Source organism: Limanda limanda, chromosome 18 (assembly GCF_963576545.1).
Source record: "Limanda limanda chromosome 18, fLimLim1.1, whole genome shotgun sequence".
Classification (NCBI taxonomy): domain Eukaryota; kingdom Metazoa; phylum Chordata; class Actinopteri; order Pleuronectiformes; family Pleuronectidae; genus Limanda; species Limanda limanda.
In genome coordinates this window covers 7,132,919-7,160,337 of record NC_083653.1, presented here as the reverse complement: position 1 = coordinate 7,160,337, position 27,419 = coordinate 7,132,919, and the positions used below count along the sequence as shown (strand labels likewise).

The 27,419-nt window shown below is 42.7% G+C and overlaps 1 protein-coding gene across 2 annotated transcripts in view; it reads right to left on the bottom strand.

Moving 5' to 3' along the window:
- Window positions 1-426: 426 nt before the first annotated feature.
- Window positions 427-27,419, bottom strand: part of kcnk3a (potassium channel, subfamily K, member 3a) — a 30,148-nt gene continuing 3,155 nt past the window's right edge. The window contains exons 2-3 of one of the 2 annotated variants that reach the window (XM_061091625.1): window positions 754-1,341; window positions 427-711 (exon numbers count right to left, since the gene is read on the bottom strand). In XM_061091625.1, coding sequence (XP_060947608.1) covers window positions 428-711; window positions 754-1,341 — 872 coding nt within the window. In that variant the 3' untranslated portion in view covers window position 427. Of the gene's footprint in view, window positions 1,342-27,419 lie in introns of both variants that reach the window. The other variant, XM_061091624.1, reaches the window with a different exon arrangement.

The window sequence follows — 27,419 nt, the reverse complement described above, 5'->3', positions numbered from 1 at the left end:
GCTTCATATACAGTTAACACCCTGTCCCTCTTAAAAACATGTTTCACAGTGTATTTTGTCCCTTTTTCGAAATAGACTATGTTAGAGTTCCGAGGTGCAGAAAGAACCGCACACACCTTTTCCTTGTCCTCTAACAGAAAGAGTTCCAACGTTTGAATGCTTCTCGATCCACCGTTAGCATAATATCTCAGGAACTACGTTGTCCTAAATGGTTTGTGCTTTTCCTAATGGAAGTTAAAAACACGGCTGGAGTCAGGCTTCAGTGCCAGAAAGAAGCAAACATGAGGAGCACTGCATTTCCTCTGGACCGGAGTTGTGCGCCCCAATGTCCACAGCTAATCTAGTGCCACGGCAGGAAGGCCCCCCCCCCCTCTCCACATGGTAGACTCGAGTGAGACTTGACCTTAGAGCATGAAGTCCTCTCGGCTTAGATGGAGCTTCTACGTTTATTGAGTCTTCTGTAGGTATTGATGCTGTGCAGACCAGTGGAAACCGAGCTGATGCCCGAGTGACGCTGCAGGCTGCACACGCATCCATTGGAGTGGAGGGGGTTGGAGAAGGCCTCTCCCTGCTCCATGTAGGTGTCCGAGGTGGAGAGGTCCCGTGAGATGATCATGGGGATGGAGTATTGCAGTTTCTCCCTGCTCTTGTACCAAAGGCAGGAGCACATGGACTGGAAGTGGAGCACCTCAGCGTACACGTTACGCAGGCCTCGGCTCGCTGGTCCGTTCCCTCCCGCCCCGCTCCCTCCACCGCATCCAGACGGCGTGGAGGAGGAGGAGGCCGGGTCAACAGAGCAGTGGATGTGTCCGCCCGCCTGACCGTTGTGAGCGAGGAGCGCCCTCTGCTCCGCATCCCGCTTCTCGTCCTCGGCGTTCATCGTCATGAAGCGCAGCACGGCTAAGTTGAGGAAGGCTCCAATCACAGCCAGACCAGTGAGGATGTAGATGAAGCTGAAGGCCACGTACTCGGGCTTGGTCTGCAGAGCCTGCTCGTTCTGCAGCGCCACATAGTCCCCGAAGCCGATGGTGGTGAGCGTGATGAAGCAGTAGTAGAAGGCGTGAAAGAAGTTCCAGCCCTCGAAGTGGCGGAAGGCCAGTGCCCCGACGCACAATGTGCTCGTGCAAGAAATGAAACCGATGATCACCATGTTGGCCATGGAGACCTCCGTGTGCCTCATGCCCACGCACTTCTTCAGGCGGTGGAGCAGGTCCCTGACGAAGGTGTTGATCCGCTCACCCACGCTCTGGAACATGACCAAGGTGAGCGGGATGCCCAGGAGGGCGTAGAGCATGCAGAACCCCTTCCCTCCATCTGTGCTGGGGGCTGCATGGCCGTATCCTGAGGGACAGAAGGAGAAAGGAGCAGGTTTACTAGGGCAGAACTAATTAAATCTACAGTGCAGGGGACAGGGGTCTGAGAGGAGGAGGCTGCAGGCTGGGAAGATTGTCAAACCTGGAGCAGACAGATATAAATGATTTGTATTCTTTGAGCAGCACTTCTGATAAATTCAAAGACTCTTCATTTCACGGCGCCAGAATGCAATTGGAATTGAGAAGGCACAGCGGTGTGGCAGGAATAGCAAAGTACTGATGTCGTGTGAGGGAGAGGGAGTTTGAATTATTCATTGACAATTTGTCTCTGTGCAGTGGCTCCAGCTAATGAGTGCATTTGCACCTAATTAGCCCTCTACATTATTCCAGATCAAATAAACAGAACACCATAGGGTGTCCAGCAGTCCTTTGGATCTTCAGATTATAGGACCCCCATGGCAGAATAGCAAAAGTCAGCAGGGCAGTTTGTGTGCGCTCCACTGAGTCTTTGGAAGAGTCCAAAAAAAACAAGAATAGAAAAAGATGAAACATTTGCAGCGACATATAAGTTCATTAAGAAACTTCATGTCAAAGGTTGGTGGATTAACTTTCCTTTTAATTAATTCTCCATTAAAAGATGTTATGTGAGTGAAATGGCCACTTGGATTTGACCACCTCTCAACACCAGCTGATGTCAGATGAGGCCTGACTCACAGAGGGATTCTGAATGCACTCACGATACACAGCTCATGAATTTCAGGACAGATTTGATCTTCCTTCCGGCACATTTCAGGTTACGCGTCACCCTTTTTGTCTCATAACGTCCTTCTCTCGCTCCCATTGTCCCACAGGATACGAGGCCGTCGCACGCAGCCTCATTACTGCCTGACATAAATTTACCACAAGTGGACCTGTTGCACACGGGAGCGGGGAGATGATGTCCCCGATAACAATGGGATCAGCAAATGGAAAAAGGTTGTACAATAGTGAGAATGTAATTACTCCCGGGGCTGATTTAATTCTTTGGGGTCGGGTTTTATTGTCACACTGATCTGTGCGGTTGAATCACATGACTGTCAGCTGCCAAATCTGTTTAAGGCTTAACCAGCTGTGCTGCTATTATTGTTTGTGTTGGTGGAAGGAATAAATTGTGCTTTTGATTAGTACTTTGTTGTGATTAGGGAGCAGGTAAATACACAGTTAATCTGACCAGAGATCCTTGTTCCCTGGCCAAATGATGCCCCTGAATTTGACCTTGGTATCGAGGATTCTTTTGTCTAATGTAGCTTGCACAGTTCCACAGTTATGTTCCAAATATTTTTTTATTTAAAAAAATTCTAACTTTGATCATTTAAATATCTTCAATGTCACAATTTTTAAATGCAGCTGTACTGTCAGGGTTTAAATCGGTTTTGTCAAATGAGCTTTTATACGATTAAAATCTGGTGCACATTAAACATTTCAACTCTCTATATAAATAGCTGGGATAGCTAAAACTATTTGCCTTCAGCTATTTCAACTATTTATTCATCATTTGAACATTAGCATTATTCCCCTGCCTGTTTTGCTAATACTTGAGGTGAACGTAATAGCGAAAATAAACTGCCGACATATGGATAAATGGTGGAATGTAAAATTTAAGCTATTAATAAGATCATTTAAGTTCATAATTAAATTATTACTTTCATGATTTACTTTGTGTATCTATCACTTTTAGCTACTTTGGACTGTTTAGCTAACATTCATCTGTGTTTTCTTACTTTTAGCGGATCTTTAGCGATTTATCCGTTATGCTAGCTTTTTCCTCGTACACATTTAAATGCCTAATGTGATTTCATGCCTCCTGCAGTTTGTTGAAACTTTCTGCAGTGACAGTATGGTCAATTCTCACAACATGAACCAGTTCCTGTTGACATTTATTATGAGTGAATACCAGCTTGGTTTTCCCTCCAGTGGCTTCTGGTTATCAAAAATGCATAAGAACTGGTCAGTCTGTTGCAGAGCAGGTCTGTGAATAACAATGTGTTCTACTCAGCCACTGTGAGCATATTGAAATCAGAACTTTCTGAACAAAAGTTCCATTATTACATCCATTTCCAAAGGTTTAGAATGAGAAGGTCGGATTTATTCTGCTTGCTATTGTTTAAATAATTTATCGGCCTATGTTCCCCTCAAGCAGTGCAGCATTAGAAAATACTATGAGCATCTTGTTTTGTCACCTCTTAAGACATTCAGTCTCAACGAGAAAGTCCACAATCTGATTTACCCAAAGGTTCTTAGCTCTGCAGCTGTGGGTGCAAAGTAAATGCTCTTATTAACCATTCATTGGAGAGTGAGTGGGACAGTGTGTTCAGGTGAAGGCAGAGGCTGAGCAGAGGCCTGTCAGGAGCTGTCGGCAGCAGGGAGCAGTTTATCGGGACGAGGGGACGACCGGAGTGACAGCGGCGCTCGTCACCAGCAGACACGCTGGCCGGAGGCGACAAGGCCGGGAGTCCTGCTGCTGTGCGAGCGAAGCCAAGCGGCCTACATGACATCACCCTCCCCTCCAAACTTCTCCCGCTTCCTCCCCACCAACAGTGACAAAGTTATCATGAGACAGGACGTCTGCGCGGCTCGTCCTGGCACGCGGCGGGGGGGAGGCCACGAGGGCCACTTGCTCTGTTTACATGAATTACTGTCATTGCCACAGGCAGAGGAAAAGTGCAGCCTGAAAGGTGAAAGAACAATGGCCCGCCGAGGTTTGATGGACATCTGAGGAGCCCCAGACTCTCTGAGGCTGAAGCTTTCATATTGAACACATTTTGGTTTCCAAAGAGGGATGTTATCACGAGGGAGTGGCTGTGAATATTTTGCACATATTTCATGGGGAGACCGGGAAAAACTGAGAGGAGACATCTGGGAAATTACAGTTATCTTTTCTTCTCTCAGAGAAAACAGTAATTCCTCTAAAATTAGTGCAGATTGTCGACGTGTGTGAGGACGGTTGCAGCACATAAAAGCCGTATCAAAGAGTTCTCCGCAGCCCGAGACTGATTGTCTCATAACCTAATTTCTGTAATTATCATGTAAAAGAAAATATGAAAATTGCATAACATTGAAAGGAGATAAGAGCCTTTAAAAGACTAACAAGCAGGGGGAGGCTTATAAATGTCAGCTGAACACAGGTGCACCGTTCTCCAAGCTCTCATTCCCTCCTCGCTGCTGCCTCTCATTACCGAACCATCATTTAGAGCCAATCATTTAAGCTAATGCCTCCAGCAACAGGCTGGTCCTAATTTAAATGCTTCAAAACAAATCATTTCATAGACAGAGCAAATATTCCTGTATGATATCTTTCCCATTCCTAAACATTTAGTCACTCGGAGAATTAATTTCCCGGGTCTGTAACATTTTCTCTTTTTTTGAACCCTCTAATTAATTTCTCATGTTTTAATCCTCCCATGTTCATTAAAGCAGATGGGCTCGCTTGCAGCTTTACTCAGTGCCGTGCCATATGAACCCTCACACAGTTTCTCAAATGAAACGTCTGATATCCTTTTACGCAGCTCGTCTGTAGCAATGAAAGTCATCGGTGCTCGCTGTACCTTTTAGTCCTGATTGCTAGTTTATCTGAATGCAGTTCCTTGCCTGTGTGTGTGTGTGTGTGTGTGTGTTAGTGTGTCTACAATATAACACCACCAGGCTAACGAAGTATTCTTCATTAGCCTGATTAATTAGGTTCGGGTAAAAAAATAAATAAATCCAAGCTTTGAAAGTACATCAAAGGAAGGCATAATGTGGTTAGCAGGGCTCCAGCTCCACGTCACTCAATTACATTTTCATTGATTACCAGGCACGATATGTTCTTGCCATCAAAATGAGAACTAGAACCCATTCATCAAGCACATCGCCTCTATCTATCTATCTATCTATCTATCTATCTATCTATCTATCTATCTATCTATCTATCTATCTATCTATCTATCTATCTATCTATCTATCTATCTATCTATCTATCTATCTATCTATCTATCTATCTATCTATCTATCTATCTATCTATCTATCTATCTATCTATCTATCTATCTATCTATCTATCTATCTATCTATCTATCTATCTATCTATCTATCTATCTATCTATCTATCTATCTATCTATCTATCTATCTATCTATCTATCTATCTATCTATCTATCTATCTATCTATCTATCTATCTATCTATCTATCTATCTATCTATCTATCTATCTATCTATCTATCTATCTATCTATCTATCTATCTATCTATCTATCTATCTATCTATCTATCTATCTATCTATCTATCTATCTATCTATCTATCTATCTATCTATCTATCTATCTATCTATCTATCTATTTATCTATCAGGATTTTATTTGTTTGAAAAAAAAAAGGAAAAGCTGCTGACCCCAACACGTGACTCAAATGTCCACATTACGTAGAACAATACAAAACCACAAAGGGGGAAATATATGTTCTCAGGGGCCAGGGATGAAATTAAATACAAATGACAGATGCGTACACAAGGGGGAATAAAATGGTGTTATGAAACCTGGCATGTTATGTACACATTACACGTCTGACAGGATGGAAAGTCGCCTCACGGTCTCTGGAGGAGACTTCAGGACGTGCAGGCTCAGTAACAGAGGTGCTGGTGACAGAGCTGCTCTCTCTCTCTGTCTCTGGGCTTCACTGGAGACTGATAATGTCCTCAGACATCTGTGCTCCTGGAGACTAGTCAGTGCCACGCTATTTAATACACTCGTCGGTGTGTGTGGTGCAGGGTTCCACACACAATTTGTTATTATCTTTGCCAGCAGATGATGTATTTGTCTGCGTTTTTAAGCAACATTACCCGAGAACTACTCAACCAATTTCCACAAAACTTGGAGGAAGGATACGGTGTGGGTCGGGGAGGGACCCATTAAATTTTGGTGCAGATCCCAACTCTGCGAGATGGGACATATTCCAACATTTTTCTGAATTTCTAAAAATAATAATACTGAGATCTTGATGTAAAAAAAAAAAGCAAGGCACTTTCAGAGGACTGAAGTCTATGAGTGTGAAATTTGATGCAGCTGGATTGAGTTTGAGGGACTGTTGGGTCTTGGCGGAGGTACACGCTCCCCTGAGAGCCGTTTCAGTTGAGATATTTTTTAACTCTCCTGTGTAGATTCTTCTTCTTTGGCTTTCACTCCATAACAAACTGCTGCTCTCCAACTAAAGGGCTTGATTTTAAACCTCAGTGGATTCTAAATCATTTCAAAAAGATCAGATACATCACAACATTTTCAGTATAACGATTTACATTCACATCAATCTAGCAAATGACAAATAAAAAAATAAACCTAAACAGCATAAACTTGTTGTCTATGCTCTTAGTTAAGTCGTCTGGATTACGGCCGTTATATACTGTCTGGAGGTCAGAGAGATTTGAGTGAGTAAATCAAACTAAAAGCATGAAAGAAACGGTAGGATTTTAAAAAGAGAGTGGGAACATCTTCCAAATCCCTAGAGTGAGCAACACTGATGGTAAATAGATTAAAAATACCAACGTAGATTAAACACCGGACGACTTATGTAAAAGATAAGACACGACTGAGAGGCTTAAGTTTCAATGTAAGTGGTATAGACACCAGAGTCTGATGGACGACGTGACGGCTTCCCGGAAGTGAAGTCAAAGTGTCTTGATTTCCCCCTTGTGGCTGGTTGCAGTATAAGTCATTTGGGCTCATTCTTGGAAGTTGGGTTTTAAAGAGTTATTTAAAGCTATAAGAATGTCAAGATAGACAGCTCTGACTCGCGATGGTCGAGTGCCTGTCTCGTGGGACTCTGGCTCGAAATGACGTCTTTGGCACAAGATGGCAGCGTTCATATCTGGGATTATTTTGCATCATTTGTGAATAGTGGAAGGAATCAGGAGCACGTCATCCATTTTTTTATACACAGTCTATGTGTATACACTGTACAAAAAACAGAAACTTTTGAAAGTCCTCACATCAGCAGCAGAGAACTGGATGGGAGACTTGTGTGATGACTTACATCTCCCTTGTTGGACGTCCCTGTCAGTGTGCATCACCGTAGTGGTCAGTAAACAAATTCCTCGAGCAGAGCCCCACTGAGCCCGGAGGTGTTGCCCTCGCTCACAACATCCAGCCCTATATGGCTGACCTAGTTCTTCAACATACAGGTGGCCTGAGCAGCCAGTCCTGTGTGACGTCACGCACGTCTCCGTTTACACCGTCAATACAACGCGGCGCAGATTGGAGAATGTTCTGTTCAAATGTGCAAATAAACACTGGTCGTGTCGACCGCTCGGTACAGACTGTCTTCAAACACGTTGCTTCCCAGCATGCCTGCGCCGCAGCTCGCTCTCCTCTCCAGCTGCGTCTGGCCAAGGACGTCATCACACCACACGGCAAACTGTGGCTCTTATCTACACGTGAGCATCAAACGTTTTTACACAGAGGACGCACAAAGATTTTAGAGTCAAAGTTAATCATTAAAGCTGGTTTTCCCACGACTCGTGTCCTACCTCTGTGTAAAGTGGCCACCATCGACTCTCAATCACAGACACCTCAAACTCCAGACGACCCCGCGACTGTTTACTCAGGCTCTCAAACACAGCTCTGGCTCTCCCACCTCCCTCCATTACCCCGTCCGGCTTTTGACCCACAGGGCCTTGCTGACAGATGCTGTGTAATGTCCATGTAATGAGAGCGAAGCCAAAGAATTGGAGGACTACTTTTAATCGGGGGAGGGGGGGGAGAAATATCAATATTTAGAGTCAAGGAGTTTAAAACTGAAGCAAAGGAAGCAAAGCTGTTTCATTTATTTTCAATGAGTGGGAGTTCAATGGGTTTTCAACAAGTTATGGATTAGAGAGCGAGCTCTTTCTGCTGTTTTAACGGCTTCATTGCTGTTTTATTCAGTAAGTCAGATCTGATACAGAGGTGCACAGTGAGTAGTGAGACATTCTATATGTTAGTGCCATGGGTTAATTCAGTTCATCTGTCCCGAAATAATAAATACAACTCAACAAAGCCCTTTTGTTGAACATTATCCCGCTAGACTGACTTCCAACAGTAAGGACAGAGTATATATCTAGTTTTTCAGATTCTTCCAGAACCATTAAAAAAGAATCATATATCTGCCGCCTCTATGCTTAAGGCTTTATTAAAGATGGCAGTCATGGTTAAAAGAAACCGATGTTCCCTCCAGACAGGATGCAAGCGTTGGTCTCATGTGTCTTGTTTACTTTACAATCCACTTGCACTTACAATGCACTGCTCTGCGAATGGAGAGACACACTGCAAGGATCTCTTTTGCTCATCTCTGACCATCAGGCCACCGCTGCTCCTGTATCTGACCCACATCTGTCAGGATTCCGCAGGACTCAGTCAATAGAGCCTTGAAGCTGAGCTGTTCACCTGTGGAGGCAAAGTTCAGTGAAGCTCCACTAAGCACGCAGAACCCCCGAATCGGAGAATCGACAAACGTCACTTACATGTATTAGTCTCAGCTGCAGAGCGCTGGTCGTCCATCTGTTTATTCTTTTCAATTATTAATATCGAACGTATCGAATGTCCAAATGCACCAAATTCAACTCTGCACCTGCAACAACTTTCCTTTCACCATGAACCAGATACACTTGATGAGTAATTGTGACACTGCATATATCGTCCTTTCAACTTAGATCCTTTATTTATCACATTATTGTATTCATAGGTTGTATTCGATACCTATAATAATGTCAGGTATGTCAGCGTCCACATTATACCGAGCCTGCTGTCAGCAAACTGTAACAGAGGAAAAAATATCTCTCTAATCAAACTTTCATTATATGCAGTGACAGTGAACACGCAGCCTGCACAGCGGAGCGGGAAGGTGTCGGCGGGTACTGGATATATTCATCACAGGCAATCTCATGTAACGCTAGAGGAGACAGCACATTGGCAAAGCGTCTGTCTGGGTTCACTTTAACTTGGTTACCCCGGTGCGGGCTCCAGATCAGGGCCTGGGAGCATGTGCTCTCATCCAGCGCACAGCTGAGGCTCAAACACTGAAGCATTACAAGCCTGAAGACCCGAAGAGACAAGAGGTTAGATCACGGGCTGTGACTCGGCTGCCGTGCACCCCAGCTTCACCTGTCTTGTAATAAAACCTCTCACCAGCATGATGCAACACAGTCACAACATTCACACACACACTCTGCATCTCGTGAAGCATTGAAACAACAACGTTTGCCCGCGTGTGTCCGACCGTCCTGGTCAAATGTTTGGCTTTCACAGTGAGGAAAAACAATTCCCTATCAGAGTTTTTTCCAAACGTACTCCGTAGGTTCCTTTTTAGGGGATATGAGCGGGAACCTTGGCAGGCCGCAATTTTCCATGAGGTCAGTAAGCAAGGCATTCCATGTGGAGTGTGAGATCTGTGGGAGGGTTACCTAATTAAATAACTCACGTGATTTATGTACCTGATACACAGTTGATCAAGTTTCTTTTAAAACTCACTACACAGATGGACTGCGGCACGAAGTCATAGAAGAGGAAATGAGAGATTAAATATAAAGGGGAAGAAAAGCAAAATAAGGTTAAGAAATCAAACTGAAGGGACAAACCAAATTTTAGAACATAACAGAGAGTGAGTCAGTGCTGTGCCAAGTTTTCTTTTAAAAACATTGTACAGTTATGAAACCAAGACACACAAAGCTTTAAAACTTAATTTAGAAGGTAGGAAGTCTTTAATTTGTAGTCACCGCTAATAGGAACAAGTTGGGATTTGGTTCCAGGCCTTTAAGAGGTCAACTCAAATAACAGAGGGATCCGTTTCCACTGCTCCATTTGGGTTATCTGCTTTGAAAGTGTGCCTCCGTTGGCACGGAGACAAAGGGAGAACATTTGATCTGAGACTGGAATTTGCAATTGTTTGTGTTGGGGAGAGATGCTAATTCCCCGTGGTAAACAACTGGAAGTATTGTAAAACATACCTGGGGAAACTGAGCAGAAAATGTTGCCTTATAGTCTGGAGAGAATCAAACAAACTAAACTTCAGTTCTGTTCCTGCACTAGTGACCTCAGATCAGTGAACATGTAAAGAGAGCACAGGTCAGTGGGGGTGTGAGGAGAGAGGATAATAAATCAACATGGTACGAGGTTCTCGGGCCACTGCTGCAAAATGAGCGTAGCGGAAACCCAACAGTTTGTAAATGCAAGCAGTGGGGAAAGTATATGTTCATCTGCATTGCCACCGTAATTTAAATATCAGGAAGATCGGGTATAAACGCTATAACAAGTTATTCCACTCCAGTCCAGCAAGTGGCACAAGACTACACAACAATGTTGATACTATATAAATCGACAAACATATAATAAAACAAAAAGTTGATGATTAGCAAAAAAGCATGAAAACAGTTCCAATAGCTACTTGAAAATAATAGATTAACCGCTGAAATCGTTAGTTACAAATAATGTCAAATGTCGATAAAAGCAATGGAAAACCAGTTAATTTACATATCTACAGACAGTTAGATATATTGTTAAATTAAATATCTTAAATTGTAGTCTGTTAAATGAAAAACCTTAAATAGCTAACGTAACTTGTAGTGGAGATAGCTGCAAGTGGTGAACAAAGGGTTGGAAGTGTTAGCACTCAAGTTAACAGTGATGGTTAAACTATAACAGTGGATAATTGAACATGGCTAAAAGTTGAAAATGGCTAATGCGTTGCTAAAAGTAATGTTTATTTTTTAATGTAAGATTTGAATCGATAAATGTAGGAAGTGTTGTAACAGTCTCCACTTTGACATGTTTTGAAATCATTAAATAAGATAAAGATTAAAATCATTTCAAAAGAATAAATGAGGAACAAAGCGGTCGGGGTAAGAGGTTCGTCTAATGAGGCCGCTCTCGTACATCAGACCAAAAGTGTTGTGAAGCCCGGGCTAGACTTTAGGCTACAGTGCATAATTAGTCACAGATGCCACGGCTGATGATGGTGGTGAGGATGACGAGGATCATTTTCTGTGGAATACGTTAAGAGCCGAGACACACACTTACATCTCGGCCAGGAACTGGGCCAAGAGTGAATCAGCGGATGATTGCTAATATTCACACACTATTAAACAGCTTTTGACTCTAATGGTTTTGTCTCACGTGTTGGCGGAGAGGCCGCGGAGACTGTACACGTAACGCTTGCTAAACCCTACACACTGGAGGAGCCTCTCTGGTCCAGCATGTGAGAAACCGCACGTGAATAACAGTCCAGCTCAGCATCATTAAAAAAACAAAACATACGTGACAAGCCTGCTATAATTTAACGTGGTTATTTCACGCCTGCCTTGTGATTTCTGCCGATTTGGACTGTGGCCGGGTTATGTTTTATTCAGCTGAATGCGTTTTTTAAAAATAGCTCGTCTTGCCTTCTTGTTCCTCTTCGCTCACTCAGCTCCTGACTCTCTCTGCCCTCCTCTCTCTGTGTTTCCCTGTCGCCTCGCTCTCTAATTCAATGAGATGTGTTGCAGCCTGCGCGGCACAGTCACCTGCCTCCGTCACCTGATTCCACTGATATATTCGTACATGTTCTGGCCCCCGTTCCGCTCATTCAGCTGCACTCAGGGAGCAGATGCTGTCCTGAACTGACGTGCTGGCAGAGGGGGGGGGGGCACGCGTGTCTGGCACATAACACACATGCATCAGATTACACAGCAAAAAGGACGACAACAAGGTAAAAAGCCAGGATTAAATGAGAGGACAAGGACACACAATGGCACAATGATAAGCATTCAGGCTGCACAGACAATTTTGTGCAAAAAAATTGACGAAATGAACAAGCTATCCTTATGTTTTTGAATTCTTCGAGAGCAGCATCAGCAAAACCAGGACACGTCCGTCTATATCTGCATTTCTATCCAGCTGCTTCATGAATTTTAAAATCATGCATCTCAGTGGCAAAGCTGGATAAACAATCAAAAGCAATGGTTAAACAGCTTCTTGCTGGATAATCAACACCACCAACAGTTTTTATTTCAATTAAACCTCCTGATATTTGCATATTGGTGGGTGGATCTGCATGTTGATTCACAATAACTTTTAAAAATGTGGTCAACATTTTGTTATAAGTCTCCATTTACAGAGGATTGAGGCTTATTGTTGGCTTTATACTGTTGTACATAATATATATATATATATAAGTTCTCACATTATCAAATGATGAATATTAAAGTAGAATATGGTGAATGGTTTAGAATATTATTTTTGGGGGGGTTATTTTTCTAACTTGCCAATAGCTGATCTGACAAGGTGAAAAAAAGGAAAGATGAGATAGATAGAAACATGTGAAAAGCTTCGAACCTCCACTGGGATGTTATAGCTCTCACTTTGTCAACTTTTGTTTGAACTTGAAAGTGAAATGAATCACCTCCAATTTGTTATGTATTACTACATAAATTGTTAGCTGCTGAAACGGCCAATATCAAATTGTCAATGAAATAGTTCAAACAACATTTCATCCTGTATCCACAACATTCACAGAAAAATTAGCTTTAAATGGGATTTGACCAAGATACATTCAAACACACGGTGTGTGGTTCTGACAATGACTTCTACTTGAGACAGAAGTGCCCATCAACGTCCTGGCTGAGTTGCCTGCTTGTTTCCATCCCGATACAACTATCATGTGTCATGTTATTTGATGCACGAGACTAATGCTGGTACCTGACTTGATGACCAGAGGCAATTAAATTAAGTAATGGATCTTATTAAGCTGTTACATGAACCCCTAACCACACGGCCTGGTGCTCGTCAGCCTCTTCTGTACTGAAAAATAAGTTGTCGTTTTATTTTTGGTGCTATACTGATAAATCTGAACAGATGAAAAACAAAACAAAGACAATATAAACAAAAGCTGTTTGACTTAATGTTGTTTTGTCCTGTCGGTCAGTCACAGAAAGCACTACAGTAGAATGCCTTCATTTAAATGCGCTGGAAAAGCTACGTAGCTAAACATCACGGATCGTGGAGACAAAAAGATTTTTGACAGGAACAAATAGCTTTTCAAAAAACATTCTTATTAGTTTTCCTTTTCTGCATTTCTTTAGACTTGTATTTACTTTTAAAGCGTTATCATGATGAGATTGAAATTCACTGGCAGTTGCAATTTTTGAGGTCAAACTTTAAAAGAGACTTATTCTGCTCATATTCAGGTTTAAAATATCAGTTTAGGTTATTACTTGAAAAGGTTTAAATAATCTAATGTTCAGAAACCTCATCACTTTCCTAAAACTGTCGATTGCTGCAGCTCCTCTTTTCAGCTTTTCTCTGAAACACTTGGTTTTAGCTCCTATCTCTTTAGGACCCCCCCTGCTGATGAAGCCCATTCTGCTCTGATTGGCCAGCTTCCGACTTTTATCGGAAACTTTACCCCAAACTTTGGGCTTTTTAACTCTTACATAAGAAAGAAAATAGGACAAAACATCATACGTCTCCACCACAACAAAGTTCTTGCTGCTTTTGCTTCTTTGTGACACGCGAACAGGTCACGCTACATGTTGTGTGTGCGATGTCCGAATCAAATCACACAGTGTCGTAACTTTGTCTGCTTTTATCTGTGTGTCTGGTCTCCTTGACACCTTGGTGAGGTAACCACTGCCTCGGGCCGCCCATATGGCGCGAGCCGACAGACCGGGAGCGGAGCATCAGTTCCACCTCCACTCAGTCTGCAGGTTCACCTCAACAGACCTGAGTCACACGGTTTCTGCAAAATCCGTCCCCAGCATTTGTTCTAACCTACTTGGAGGAGTACACCTGCTTTGTGTCAGTTTAGACAAAATCGATTAGAATGAATCTTGTGGATACAGCTGGTTGCGGGTGTGTGTAATTAGCTTCTTGGGTTTTAAATCTGTTTTTTGTTATTCAATGATATTTCCTAAGTGGTGAATTCAGACAGTCTGGGACCTGGAGAGGTTGAAACCACGATAATAAGGACATTCAAATGTCACTTCACTCCAACTCATGTTACATTACATTACATTACATTACATTACATTACATTTCATTTAGCTGACGCTTTTATCCAAAGCGACTTACAATAAGTGCATTCAACCCTGAGGGTACAAACCAAGAACAACAAGAATCAAGACAGTAAAATTTCTTCGAAATAAAGCAAAAATACAGAGTGCTATAAGTAAGTGCCATTTTAGTGCTACCAAAGTGTTAGTTTTCAAAAGTGGTTAGTTTTTTTTTTTTTTTTTTTTTTTTTTTTATTCAAGGTACAGTCGGAAGAGGTGTGTTTTTAGTTTTCGGCGAAAGATGTGTAAACTTTCAGATGTCCGGATGTCGAGTGGGAGCTCATTCCACCATTTAGGAGCTAGGACAGCAAACAGTCGTGATTTTGATGAGTGTTTAGCTCGCAGTGAAGGAGGAACGAGTCGTTTAGCTGAAGCAGAGCGGAGAGAACGTGCTGGTGTGTAGTGTTTGACCATGTCCTGGATGTAAACTGGACCTGATCTGTTTACAGCATGGTATGCGAGTACTAGTGTTTTGAACCGGATGCGGGCAGTCACTGGTAGCCAGTGTAGGGAGCGGAGGAGCGGAGTAGTGCGAGTGAATTTAGGTTGGTTAAAAACCAGTCGAGCTGCTGCATTCTGGATGAGCTGCAAAGGTCGGATGGCAGTAGCAGGTAGACCTGCCAGGAGGGAGTTACAGTAGTCGAGGCGTGAGATGACCAGGGCCTGGACCAGAACCTGCACCGCCTTCTGAGTGAGAAGGGGGCGTATTCTCCGGATGTTGTAAAGCATGAATCTACAGGACCGCGTTGTTGCAGTAATGTTGGCAGAAAGGGAGAGTTGGCAGTCGAGTGTCACACCCAGGTTCCTAGCAGTCTGAGTGGGGGTCAGCACGGAGTTGTCAAAGTTAATAGTCAGGTCATGGGTGGGAGAGTTTGTCCCTGGAAGGAAAAGTATTTCAGTCTTGTCAAGATTAATCTTCAGGTGGTGAGCGGTCATCCACTGAGAGATGTCAGTCAGACAGGCAGAGATTCGAGCTGCTACCTGTGTTTCTGATCGGGGAAAAGACAGGATTAGTTGGGTGTCATCAGCATAGCTATGGTAGGAAAAGCCATGTGAGTGAATGACAGAGCCGAGAGTGTTGGTGTACAAAGAAAAGAGGAGAGGACCCAGGACCGAACCTTGAGGGACCCCAGTAGTGAGAGGACAAGGTTCAGAAACAGATCCTCTCCAAGTTACCCGATAAGTGCGTTCGTTGAGGTAGGAAGAGAGCAGGGAGAGGGCAGAGCCTGAGATACCCAGGTCCTGAAGGGATGAGATCAGGATCTGGTGGTTCACTGTGTCAAATGCAGCAGAGAGGTCTAGAAGGATAAGGACAGAGGAGAGAGAATCTGCTCTAGCAGTGTGAAGCTGCTCAGAGACAGCAAGGAGGGCAGTCTCAGTTGAGTGACCTGCCTTGAAACCAGACTGGCGAGGGTCAAGAAGATTATTGTGGTTCAGATAGGAGGAGAGTTGATTAAAGATTGCACGCTCGAGAGTTTTGGAAACAAAGGGAAGAAGAGAGACAGGTCTGTAGTTATTTACTGCAGACGGGTCGAGGGTGGGTTTCTTCAGGAGAGGATTTACTCTTGCCTCCTTCAGAGAATTAGGGAAACAGCCATTTGAGAGGGAAGTGTTGATAAGATGAGTAAGAAAAGGATCTCAGCCCGAGATTCATTATGAGCAGAAATAGCCCGACCGTCCACTTCTTTGGTAATGAAAGACAAAGTTGTGTCTCCTATTAATTAAACAACAAACTCGTCTTGTTGCAGCCTCAATGGTCATTCGGGGTTGACGTCTTGTCTGGTTTAACCTAAGTTCCGTTTCATGTAAATTAACGTTGATTTATTTCCCCTCCTGCCACGTTTCCTGTCCTGTGTTTTTTTACACGTCTGTAAAACCAAACCTTCCCCTGAATCTTACAACAAAAGTGTCTTATTGTTATTGGCTGATGTAGAGCACAGTTACCAAAGACCATAAATGTCAGTAGCTATGATGCTTTATATGTTGTAATGATAGCGAGAAGGTTTACTGGCCAGCGAGTGTAGATGTCTTTTTGGTGACGTCTTTTTGTTCCAGCACCAAAGAAGGAGTTCAAAAGCTTTCTGCTTTGTATTCGTACGATAAAAGTAGGAGGTACTGCCTCATTAATGTAGTGTAGTAAAAAAACAAAGGATTACTCACAAGCTTTACATGATCAATTTAATGTGAGAAAAATATCCTGTTGCTGTTTTTTTTGATTTCCTACTTTGTGTCCTTAAAATAAACCTTAATTCATAAGACAGAGTGATCCAACACCAGGCGGAGATGAGTCAACTGTTTATACACAAGACCACTTTCTGGAAATTACAACCAGTGTATCCATACTCACAGATAAGAATGGTCTCGTATTGCTATTACGTATGGCGTTCATCCTTTTACACAATTCTTGAGTGCACTCCAAAACAATCACCAGACAAGAACATTGCCACTGCACAATTCTGCAGAGCCACAGATTACATTCAAATGCAGCACTTATGTCAAATGCAATTTTCCTCGCAATATCTAGCAAAGGCAACAACGGAGTAACTACTAAGCTGAGGGTCACGGTTATCTCAGTTTCACTTAACTAAATCACTTGTCAGGGAAAAGTCATTGTAAACATCTTCACACAGTCTTGCACACTGGTGCCTGCAGTCCCCTGTGGGGGGGTCGCAACTAGGAAGGCAAGATTGCTTTGTGCCCCCGAGGTGAAACGGGGGCGTAAGAGTGACTATTAATATCAGAACACAGCAACAATATTTTTTTTTTTATATATGATCGGTTGTGTACAGGCTCAGAGCCAGGTTTAATAATACAGTATGAGATTTTGGTTGAAGACTAGCTTGAGCAGTTCAGTTCAAAACATCCTTTTTGCCCCGGGCCACTAAAAGTCCATTAATCCACCTAGGGCCCTGATTGACTTTAAATTCAGGCGTCCAGTAGGAGGCCTAAGCTCAAACTAACCTGTCTCAAGATAAATTACTGCAGCATATGTGACAGTAACGGACCAATAGAACACATGTCAGCAACATAACTAGTAGATTTCTTTTTCAACGTGACCGCAGTTGATGGTTCGGTTTGCAATCATAGAAGTGAGCCTTTAGATTGGACTTCAGACAAATGGAAATCAACCTTTCTGGATTGTTAGTTATGATCAAACTGGTTCCTGAAGCAAAGCTACAGCAATAACGACATTTTTAACATAGGTCTGAGGTTCCCAATCACTTGAGATGGATAACAAAGCCAAGGAGGTTATGTTTTCACCCCTGTCAAGAGATTTGTACAAAACTTGGTATTAGAATGCGGTATGGCTCAGAACCTATTCCATCTTGGTGCAGATCAGGGGCCGGGTACAGGATGTTTTTCCTACTGTCTTTAACATTACAAGAGAGGGAATTTTGCTACATTTTCACAAGGAGTAAAATATGGATCATTTAGGAGAAAAACCTCAATCAAGTGTGTGGAATATGGTGCAGCTTGATAGATTCTAGACGACTGTCGGGCCTTGGTTGAGCTCTCTACTCTTCTCTGTGCCAAAATATTTCTATATTGCTCAACATGTAAAACACAGAACAAAGAGCAAACCAGCCATCTCCCAGTGTCATCATGGAACCATCAATTCAACTAAAAAGCTTTAACTCCATCTTTGACACCCCAGATTGCTTTTGTTCCCATTTGTGTCAATTGCCATGAACAATAAACACCCTGGACCCGTTTTCCGCCCCCCACACATCAGCATGTAGATCAGGAGCAGACGTTTCCCCTCTGACAGCCGTGATATTGAGATTATTCCAGAGAAAAATAGGTTAGCAGCCTGTTTTTTAGCCCAAGGTTGTCACGGGGCACTTTTTTTTGTACAGATATTAAATGTGTACTCATAAGCTCGCGTTCAGATCGCGGCCCTCGGGGGTAAACACAACTCACCTATCACTGTTATTGTTATTATCATTACGCCCCAGTGTGTGACAGTCCACTTCATCCAGGTTGGCTTGTTGAGAGATTAAGCAGATGCTGGAAACAAATTGGAAAACAAATTCCCCGGGGAGACTCTGCATAAGCCGGGCGAGCAGCAGTCTCTTGGCGCTGTCGGACCGAATCATTCCAGCGCTCGGAGCCAGTTGGAGAAGCGTTAGGCTAATACAACACCGCGGTTACCAAAGCATTCAACACTGTCCCACTCTCTGGACGGTCGGAGCCGTCAGGAGCCAGCGACTTGTGAGAAAAATCACTTCAGGTTGTTATGATAAGGACGGCGATGAAAGCTCTCCCGTTTGTTCTGTGAGCAGTAATAGCTTCTCACCTCTCACCTCGGTGTTTATACGCTTTCCACGCGGCTGAGGAGCCTACCGTGCTTGATGTGGAAAGATTTTCTTTATTGTGACACAGACTTATACCGAGGTAGAAAAGAGCTGAGGCTCCATGAGCTCTCCAGGCACCGGGGAGACAGCTCAGTGCTTTGGGCAGATAATCAACACTCATCCAGCTGGTATAACACCCCCACCAGTCGGAGAGAAGTGTGTGTGAGAGCCACTTTTGGTGACATTGTGTGATCCTCGGGGAGAACTTCTCCACCGCGGTCATGTGACTGGCTGCGTTTTGGCTTTTTATAGCAACAGACGCTGGTTGCAATTTCGTTTTTTGGGCCTTGAGCTTCGAATGGTACTTTTTCAGACATCAGTTTTCTGACGCTAACTTTAGCACAGCGAGCTCAGCTGTCTTGGTTTTGTAGGTTACGTAGAAATCATCACACTTCTGTGGTTCTGTGCCGCTCCACTGTTTATCAATAGGATTAAATCCGAGTTCAAAATGCAAAACATGTGAGGACACAGACACACACATTTACTAATGTACACATAATGAGCTCCAATAAACCAACGCAGACAATTTGCCATTATTGAGGAAAATGTATCAATGGCTTTGCATTAGTGTCTTTACCCACAAATTTACCGTAATTTCCTTCGAGGCATTTCGTTGGGAAACGGCTCATATGGATTCTTTTTTTAGATTAGTGCTCACATAGCCAATGAACTGCGGCAGACATTATCATTTTTTGTCTCTGAGCAGATTTAGTGTTTATTGGCACATGTGTGGGTTTATTTGGAATCTCTTGAGTGTTGATGAAGAAGAGCTTGAAAATAACCCAGTTTGTGATGCATGAAGACCTCAGTAACATCACTGAATAATGCATTTATGAAAAATGGCCATTATTGTGCTGGTCCTGTGAAACCGCGTGGTGGAAGACAAGTGCAGGAAAAACAACTATGGTTCAGGACAAAATCCTGTCAAGCTATAAACTTTCATGGGAGCTGTGGATTCATCTGTTAAATAGTAAATTGCTGGACGTCAATTTATCATAAAATATGGAAAACAAAATGCAGGAACATGCTGAACAAGACTGAAGAAAGAATTCCATTAATGAGAGATTGATTTGAGTTACAGCAGCGAGAGGAATAGAAGCTTCCGTGGATGTGACGTCCTAACTGACTTTTAATTACAACCTTTTCAAAACAATTTCAACCAGACTAGTCTAATTAAAAATATTTCTACACATCCTCAACGTTCCTTGCAAAGCTTAAGTTTCCATAACATTCTCCACTGCAAAAACAAAGAGGCACAATACCCGTAACCTTTTTTTCCACGAGCATTGTTCCTGGACTCACATCTCAACTGTCTGCACCCCCGAACACATTTGCAATACCTTTCCTTTTCAGGTCACGAGGAGAGAAACAGTGTTGGAGCCTTATTTAAGAGGCAGTCTCATTTGTATACTCCACACACACACAGACACTTTACATATTTCATTTTCCCCTTTGCCTCGGTCACTTGCAACTAACGAACACGGTCTCAGATCGAGAGAAAAGGTTTTGATGACAGTTTGGATTTAGCTCACTGTTTACACAAATGTGGAAAATCAAAATATTCAATCTCATATCAGCGTGCAGCATTTGCTCCCCTCATTGGTCTGTTTCTATTCATTTTCTCATCACCTTAATTTTCTTTATCTTATCTTCTCCTTGTGTGTTTTTTGGTTTAACCAAACCGGTATCTATGTTTAGGTCAGTTAGCACCTCACTGTTTGTTTGTTAGTCAGCAGGACTGAGCAAAAACTACTGAAACAATTTCCATTCAATTCTATGAGGGAGTGGGAAGTTCGTGCTTGAGAGAGAGGGTATGTGCACAACTGCTGAACCTATGAGGTCTGACTGTCTGCGTGGATGGTAACAACTTCATGGACGATGGTGCAAGTGAACACATGGAAAATAGCACAGCACATGAAACCTAGCAAAACATCTAGTTAGAGAATTCTTATGCTGTCATGAGAAATGTAAGAAATCTTTATGAACCTGTGGCAGGAGAAATATAGAAGCTGTTCACCCAGTTTTTAACTTATTGGTTTGTATTGTTGCTGTATTTTCTTGGTGTTTTTTTTTCAACCAATCAACCTGTTTCATCTTTGCCTTACTGAGAGTCACAGACGGATTTTCCGTATTCATCTGTACATTGTCATCCAAAGGCGATTAAAACATTACTCTACTGGTGACATATCTTTCGTTAGGATGAACTCAAGTCCCACATACACCGTTATGTAGCCATAAATACTCACGAGAGAACTATATGTGTATTAATGATCTGCAGAAAGTGGTCCTCAACAAATGCATTATTTACTTCAGTTTTAGTGACGTGTTAAAAGCTACAATATGCAGTTGTTAAAGTATGTTATGTGCATCACATTGACATAAAGAATAATGTCACACTTGTCTTTTAAAAGAGCCAATAACTTCAGCAATTTACTGCACCTCCTCTTGACATTTACAGCATTGATGGGGTTGTAACACGTATTTATTGTCTGGAACACTATGACACATCTCAGTTAATCTCAAATTTCCACTGGAAGGATTATGACATTAACCGAGCGGCCGTATCCAGCCCGCACTAAAAGCTCTGGGTTGTAGAAGAGGCACATAATTCAATACAGAAGCAGGACATGAGATTATAGGAGTTTTTCCATTGAGAGAGGAAAAGATAGAGAAGTGATTTCACACTTCTGATCAAATAAACCTCCCAGGAGTTGGTTCGTCTGAGTTTATCTGGGACTTTACACCCCAGCCTATATTTGTACTCTGGAACCGAATCAGTAGGAAAGGATTCAGATCTCACTACTGTGTACTATTTTATTTGGTCTGACTCCAGCCCGCCCGCGCTGGATTAAGAAGTCTAACAAACACAAAGTCATGTTTTGTTTAGTGAGTCAGGCAGGCACTCAACTTTCCATTGAGGCTGCGGAGCATTAAGCAGACGTTCGAAAAGGTAAACATTCGCTGGTCATGTGAACGGAGCAGGAGCAGCAGTGAGAGTCGCCTCTATCAACTTTCTCACATGTTGCTCCTTTAGATCCAGAGAAGCAAAAGCCTTCTCAACCAATAACAGCCGAGGACTCCTCCGCCTGTAGACTCAGTTTGTACCAGTCACACGTTTAAAATAAATACAACCTCACATTTACACACTGACTTCGAAACTGTCCATCATTAAAGTTTCTGGAACAGGGTTGGTTTTTAGCCGGTTGCGATTTTTGCTTCCGTCAAAGTTGTTTTTAGCTTTATCTCCAACTTCAACTGTTTAGAACAAATGGAATAATTAAACTCTTTGCTTTCAGTTTTCAGATTAAAAGAAAATGCATATGAAAGCTACGGACCTGACAAGGGATCTACAGAGGATTGATTACGTGCAACTAATGCTAAAATGCTTGCATTATCGAACGGTAAGATGCTTTTAAAAAAAGCTACCGAGGTGGTTCCCCAATTCGAATCCTGGTCTGAGTTTCCGCGTTCTCCCTGTGTTGACTTCCTACCTCTTTCCTAAACTAATGTAGGTATGAATGTGAATGTGAATAGTTGCTTGTCTCTGTACGTTGGTTCTATGATACACTTGCATCCTTGGATAAGTGGTATAGATAACGGATGGATGAATGTTCCCCCTGCTGGAAGTGACTGATAAAACAAAGTGACACCCTGAAGCACCATGTGTTTGTTTGTTTTGAGTCTAATGAGTTGTTGATGGCGTTATGGAGGTGTATGTGCTTTGCTGTCCCTTGTGCCTCTATAATATTTAATCTATTCAATTCCTTTAATACAGTAACAATGATTACAAAACAAAGAATATATTAAAATTCACTTTAGTGCAGCACTGCTGTGTTCATTAAAGTTTGCTGCTCATTTGGGTCCACTTACTAAAGCCAAAGACTTTAACAAATCAACAAAGTTTCCTTCATTAGAACCGAGGAGCTCAGTCTCGCAGACTCTCTTTCTCTCCTTCTTTTATAATTATGCTCTACAAAACAACACTCGACAGCAGATAAGAGCCGCTCTCCTAATCGAGACCTCATTGCTTTTCGCCATTTGTGAGTAATTAAGTCAACCTTATCTCGGGGGAAGCCATCAAGAGCAGATTTACAAGGTGCTTCTCAAGTGCGCGTAAAATACAATGCACACAGGATTTCCAGGGAACGTTCACTCATAGGAAAATACAAAGAGATAGCATCATCAAAACAGTACAAGCTTACTCCAGGTGGGTTCAGGTGTAAATTGAGAAATGTAGAGAAAGTTTATGAGCTTAATTAATGCATGATGTGAGGGCAGGCATCCAATTTATGTTTGTGTCAGTAACAGGTCACTTGTTGCATGAGGTAACTCTTCAGCATGTACAGTCGCATATAAGCTACAGACTTAGAGCTGCCCACGTTTTGAAGTTTGCGATCTTACAACCTCAGGGTACATCCCTGTGTTTTAAAAAAATAACACAGCTCCCTTCTGGTGAGTGTTTTAGCTTTATACTACAAACGGGAAACAAAAATGGTGAAGATGAAGACGATGAGATGAAACCGTTACTGACATTTAGTGTTTGCACAGCTTTGCAGTCCCCGCTGGTATCGAGTCCCATCGGTAAGTCAGAGCAGAACGATTGAGCCAAACCGAGCACAGTCATTCTCGCAGCTCTTGACGTCTCCAGTGACAACCCTGTGGCAGGACTGACTCAAAGTCACTGAGTCCACTGCTCTTTTTAAATTAACATTGTTAACATGAGTATACAGTATACGTAATCCAGTGTTTGTCCCCTCTGGACCCTCAGGACCTCAAACCTGTTAAGTTTGTTGTGTCATTTATATCTTAAAGAGAAAACTCATATTTCTTCTGTCAGCAAACAGCCCTAAGTCACGTTGTATCTCCGTGATGAGTGAGGGGGACACTGCGTCGCTGCACCGCCCCACTCCGGCTTATATAAGGTTGTCCACGCTGTGCTGGGGCCCTTTTATGCAAAGAGCAGGGAGAGTTACAGTTACTTTATCCCCCAAATCACTTGAAACTGAGCAGCAGCTCCTCAGCAGAGGCGGGATCAGTTCACTCCCCAATTCGATTAAACTGTAAACTGAAACAAGCTCTTGTGGAATCTACACCTTCCACTGCCGGCTGATTCATTGTAGACAGGCTCAGTTTCTTTCAGTGAGTGAAAAAATAAAAATCAGGGTACAAAACTTCAAAGTGTCCAGAAAAGCTCATGTCGGAAAAGTAGGAAATAGAAATACAGTCATGCTCTTGAATGTGTTCAAACAAGATGTCTTAGAGAGGCTCCACCCATCTCTGTTGGGCCCTCGTCAAATTCTTATGAAACCATCTTACACGTGCACTTTTTACCTCCGTCCATGTCCCCTCCCTTAACATGGAGGAGGTGGGGTTTATGACTGATACCTCCACCAGCCACCAGAGGGCGATTAAGAAGTGAACCCACGTAATCCACGATAATTCATGATATCCTTTATATACAGTCATGTAATCATGTCAACATAGGTTGTAATTCCTTACATAACTTTGTCAAGCAAAGTACCAGTACATACTGTAAATACTAGACTGAGTCACATTGAGTTATTATATAGTAAGCACATCTAGAGAAGCACTTACAGCACCCACACATCTCTATGCACTTACTACCAGTGGGAATACATCACAGCCCGTTGTTGTTGTTATGTAGCAACACATTCTACGTAGTTGTGTATTTATTTGTGTTCCGTTGATTTATTGCCAACTGGGAAGTGACGCGTCCTCCTCCGTCTGATGATGATCGGCGCCCACGTGACAAAGCTGTCCAGAGTTACATTCTTTGTGCACTCAACCACTTACCGCGCTAACCTCTTAACTAAAGCTAACTGAATAATAATGATGATACTAATGTAAGTAATTGCCATTAATAATTCAGGACGCGCCCTCTAATTGTGCAACTGCTGTAAATGGATTCACGTCTGGTGCCAAATCAAAGTCTGTGTCAGCGATGGAAACACACGAAAATGACGGGATAATTTATTCATTGTCAGGCCACATATAGAAACATCAGGTTCACTCACCCAGAGAGGATTTACTGAGCATGTCTGCTCTTTTTCAGCGGCGGCCTGCTTCGCATTAGAGCACTAATGTGCTTCCACACTTGGTAGCTGCCCAGTGCATCAACAACTAATGTGCTGGTGGTGACAGAGCAACTGAACCAGGGTTGGAAGGGCTTCAGCTCTCTGATCCAAGCCACTGTAAATGGGATGGAGGAGTTCTGCGAAGCATCCAGCAGGTTTCCCTCACAAGTCCGAGGCTCTAACCCAGACTGGATGCTATCTGTTGGGATTGTAGTGACGCACACAAATGCATTTGTATTCATTTCTCCTCCTCTCCCTAAAAATCACACATTCAGAGGCTGCAGACGGTGAAACGCTGAGCTCACGTCTGCACCGGCGAGAGGCAAACAGCCAAATGATCTTTGAGCAAAGACTATTTAACAAGAGGTGATTCACAAGAATAAAAAATTCAAGCAAAGGATGTGATTTTGAAGGAATGTTTTTCTAATTACAACCACATGGTGACCTTTATGAGTCCTATTCAGATGAAAAGTTGTGTTTATGAGTTTGAGAGAAGGTTAATGACTTTGGAGATTAGATATCTGCTCAAGATTAATTTACTTGAAAGGTCGGATCACGTAGATTACGCAGATCTTTCTTTCTTTCTTTCCGTCTTGTTGGGCCTCTGCCCCAGTTCTTTAAGTGTTTGTGGGGGTCACAAAACTAAGGAGCATGCTGGGAGTACTCACTTCCGCCAAGGCTAACACCTTGTCATGTTAGAGAAGGTGAATTACAAAAATCCTGGGGTCGTCTATTTATACAGCTCAGCGCCTCCACAGAGTTTCATGAAAAGCAGATCAGTAGTTTTGGACACTGATGACAGACAAACAAACGGACAAGTGCCAATCAAAACAGAACAAGAACCGGCCGAAGTAAAAATAATAACAAGTTTTCCCGTTTGACATTAATCTGGATGACCCACATACACACAGAGCACTCGTAGGTCCAATAAAAACTTGATGGCGAGGTCTGTGGATTATCCAGACATGCTGCTGTTGTAATTTCCTTTTCATAACATAATTTGTTATTTTAAAGATGTTGGAGTGGATGTGCAGCCGTGTCAAAGACAGATTAAACTAAAACGCTTGCTGGAAATGAACGCTTGCTAAGGAACGTTATGTTTACGCAGCCTACAACCTACCAGAGGAGCTCGACTTCTGCCTGCACTGCAAATTCTCCTCCTTAAAATTTTACCTTGCACAAGTAAGTCAATGACATAATTTACTTAAGTTCACATATATTGTGTAATACCACGTAACTATTCATAGAGTCAGTCTAACATCATAATCACATGGTCACGTATAGCTGACTAATGTATGTAAACTTGCCACAGCAGGGACGGTGGTTACATAACCTCTGAAGTACATGTGTCACACGTGTCCTCTGGCACCAATAAAAAAACCTGCATCGTGTTTTGAGTGGGTGAAGCAGGTTCTTACAGAGCGACTGTGACAACAACCCTCATCAGACATTAGTGTCAATGCGGAACCTTCTGTAAAACCTGAGGTAGAGTTGCTATAGAAAAGGAAGGTGTTGCTGTATGACATGGGCATGGTTAAAACGGGGGTTATAGTTTATGACAGAATTCCAACTTTAATCTCCAGCATTAAACCAGATCTAGAAACCCACCGTCCTCGTTCTCACTCTGCCTCCTGCAGTGGCTCTGAACCTCGACTGGGAGGTGGGGAATCGTCCAATATGAACATAATTCTCTGCATGACTGGGCTTCACTAAAAGGTCATTGTTCCTATCAATCATTTATAAATAATAATTATTTGGATTATGATATTTACATAAATTGCTAAGAGAATATTCCAATTCTATTCCTGTATTATAAAGAATAGTCGGATTACGACTCAATATTAAGACCTGCTATTTATTGTTTATACCCAGAGCATGTTTCATCAGCGAGACAAGAAATGTCAGGAAATAATCAAAATCTTACCGAATCAAATTGGATCTATCTGTGTTAAATGGCAAAGAAAGTGTGTGAGCTAGTCCTTTATTTCAGCTTGTGTAACCATGCTGTTGTATCAAAGATTACTGTACATATGTCAACATGTATTAAAGAAATACACAAGCCCTCTGCTTCACATGTGCTATAGAATCACAAAATGTGTCCTTATCAGACCACACACAGCACATCAGATAACACACAGAGGATAAGGGACATGTCTTCAGACGGCGTTCTCATGTCCTGTGGAGACGCTCCACATGTCGGGGATGAACTTGATCTGCAGCACTGACGGTGGTCATGTACACTAACGTGGAGATGACACGACATCCACCCCTGGAAGTGGGTGAGGGCAGATGAGGGAGGCCATGTTTGCACCCTGTGTGAAGGGTCTCCCCCAGTATCTCCCCCAGTATCTCCCCCCCCTCTCTCTCTCTCTCTCTCCAGAGCCCTCTTCTTGCTCCAAGCTCTTTTTTCTCCTCTTCCCCTCGTGGTGTTTGTCACATCGCTTCAATCTCTCCCAGAGCAGTGGGTGAGTAAATGGACACCCTGCCCTCCTACGCCCCCCCCACCCCTTCCTTTCCTGTGGAAAGTGATGACTGATTACTGATTGCGACTTCTCCTCCCTTCTTCACTTATGTTAAATTATTAGTAGAGCATGC